This window comes from Nomascus leucogenys, chromosome 6, assembly GCF_006542625.1.
Source record: "Nomascus leucogenys isolate Asia chromosome 6, Asia_NLE_v1, whole genome shotgun sequence".
Lineage (NCBI taxonomy): Eukaryota > Metazoa > Chordata > Mammalia > Primates > Hylobatidae > Nomascus > Nomascus leucogenys.
Window position 1 is genome coordinate 64,513,047 of NC_044386.1, and position 2,366 is coordinate 64,515,412.

A 2,366-nucleotide genomic window follows, 5' to 3' on the forward strand; every position below is an offset into this window, starting at 1 on the left:
TTTTGTCCACGTCTACAAATGCAACACAGAAAAATAAATGATCTATCAACAGTTAACTGATAAAACTTGACTCAAAATTTATATTCTTATTGCATTTATCAAAGAAATGTACTGAATACCATTTTGAAAAACAGTTCCACTTTATGACATTTAGTTGCATTAAATATTTAGTTCTGTTGTGTTGCATTATACTGCTGTGCGATGAAATTAAATGCAAACTACAATTTGAATGTCTGCAAACATTGGCAAGAATCTGCAGCTAAATTTAGATATAAGATTTGCAGTGTCTGTTGTTTTTTTTTTTCTTTTCATCTTTGATGGGTAAAGTATAAAAATGTTTAGGAATTTGACCCGCTTTCTTTTTCCCTCTCTATTTTCAGGTTTGCAGAGCATGCCAGGGGACTACGTTTCTCAGGGTGGTCCTATGGGAATGAGTATGGCACAGCCAAGTTACACTCCTCCCCAGATGACCCCACACCCTACTCAATTAAGACATGGACCCCCAATGCATTCATATTTGCCAAGCCATCCCCACCACCCAGCCATGATGATGCACGGAGGACCCCCTACCCACCCTGGAATGACTATGTCAGCACAGAGCCCCACAATGTTAAATTCTGTAGATCCCAATGTTGGCGGACAGGTTATGGACATTCATGCCCAATAGTATAAGGGAGCTCAAGGGAAAAGGAAACACACGCAAAAACTATTTTAAGACTTTCTGAACTTTGACCAGATGTTGACACTTAATATGAAATTCCAGACAGCTGTGATTATTTTTTACTTTTGTCATTTTTCATCAAGCAACAGAGGACCAATGCAACAAGAACACAAATGTGAAATCATGGGCTGACTGACAATTCTGTCCATGTAAAGATCCTCTGGAAAAAGACTCCGAGAGTTATAACTACTGTAGTATAAACATAGGAACTAAGTTAAACTTGTACATTTCTGTTGATCACGCCGTTATGTTGCCTCAAATAGTTTTAGAAGAGAAAAAAAATATATCCTTGTTTTCCACACTATGTGTGTTGTTCCCAAAAGAATGACTGTTTTGGTTCATCAGTGAATTCACTATCCAGGAGAGACTGTGGTATATATTTTAAACCTGTTGGGCCAATGAGAAAAGAACCACACTGGAGATCATGATGAACGTTTGGCTGAACCTCATCACTCGAACTCCAGCTTCAAGAATGTGTTTTCATGCCCGGCCTTTGTTCCTCCATAAATGTGTCCTTTAGTTTCAAACAGATCTTTATAGTTCGTGCTTCATAAGCCAATTCTTCTTATTATTTTTGGGGGACTCTTCTTCAAAGAGCTTGCCAATGAAGATTTAAAGACAGAGCAGGAGCTTCTTCCGGGAGTTCTGAGCCTTGGTTGTGGACAAAACAATCTTAAGTTGGGCAGCTTTCCTCAACACAAAAAAAGTTATTAGTGGTCATTGAACCATAACTAGGACTTTATCAGAAACTCAAAGCTTGGGGGATAAAAAGGAGCAAGAGAATACTGTAACAAACTTCGTACAGAGTTCGGTCTATTAATTGTTTCATGTTAGATATTCTATGTGTTTACCTCAATTGAAAAAAAAAAGAATGTTTTTGCTAGTATCAGATCTGCTGTGGAATTGGTATTGTATGTCCATGAATTCTTCTTTTCTCAGCACGTGTTCCTCACTAGAAGAAAATGCTGTTACCTTTAAGCTTTGTCAAATTTACATTAAAATACTTGTATGAGGACTGTGACGTTGTTAAAAAAAAAAAAGGTGTTAAGTCACAAAATGCGGTAATAAATATTTCATTTTTGATTTTTTGTTAGGCTTTTGCGTTTTTAATGGTTTTTGGACAAGGCTGCACAATGCTGACTCTATACAGTCTTAAAAGTAGGTTTTTCCCCCCAGCAGTTGAGTATATTTTAAACTTACCAGTAATTTTTAAGGTAATCATCTGTAGCCTTTCAATGTCTATTTGGCCTATAAGTTCCACCAGCAGAAAACTTCTGAAGGTACGAAACTCTGTGTACATGATGAGCCAGGTTGAAAGATCCCCTTGAACGTGCTCAACCTCCTTTTTAGACGCATGACGTTAAAAAATATATACTTTCAGATAAAGCTTTTCATGGTCATCCTCTGCCAGAATAAAGGACTTTTCAGGGTTAATTTTACAACGTAAGAAATAGTGTCTGTGCTCAAAGGTAATTTATCTGCCTGTGTTTTTCTTCTGCCTGTCTTACTACAATATTGTTGGATATGTAAATGAAAATTTACATATGGGTGTTCATAGATAAGTAAACAACTTCTATGGAGTTTGAAATTCTGACTTTAAAAAATTACTTAATCATTAATATTTTATAAATTATATTGTGGTGTA

General features: G+C 36.3%; 1 protein-coding gene across 7 annotated transcripts in view; it reads left to right on the plus strand.

Moving 5' to 3' along the window:
- MEIS2 (Meis homeobox 2) overlaps positions 1 to 1,814 on the plus strand; it is a 210,231-nt gene extending 208,417 nt beyond the window's left edge. For 5 of the 7 annotated variants that reach the window (XM_003272807.4, XM_003272808.4, XM_003272809.4 and 2 more), the window contains one exon: positions 381 to 1,809. Coding sequence is in view for 3 of the 7 variants with exons in the window: in XM_003272808.4 (XP_003272856.1) it covers positions 381 to 667 (287 nt within the window). In the remaining 4 variants the exon portion in view is untranslated. Of the gene's footprint in view, positions 1 to 380 lie in introns of all 7 variants that reach the window. The other 2 variants (XM_003272806.4, XM_030814343.1) reach the window with 1 other exon arrangement.
- Positions 1,815 to 2,366: the final 552 nt, after the last annotated feature.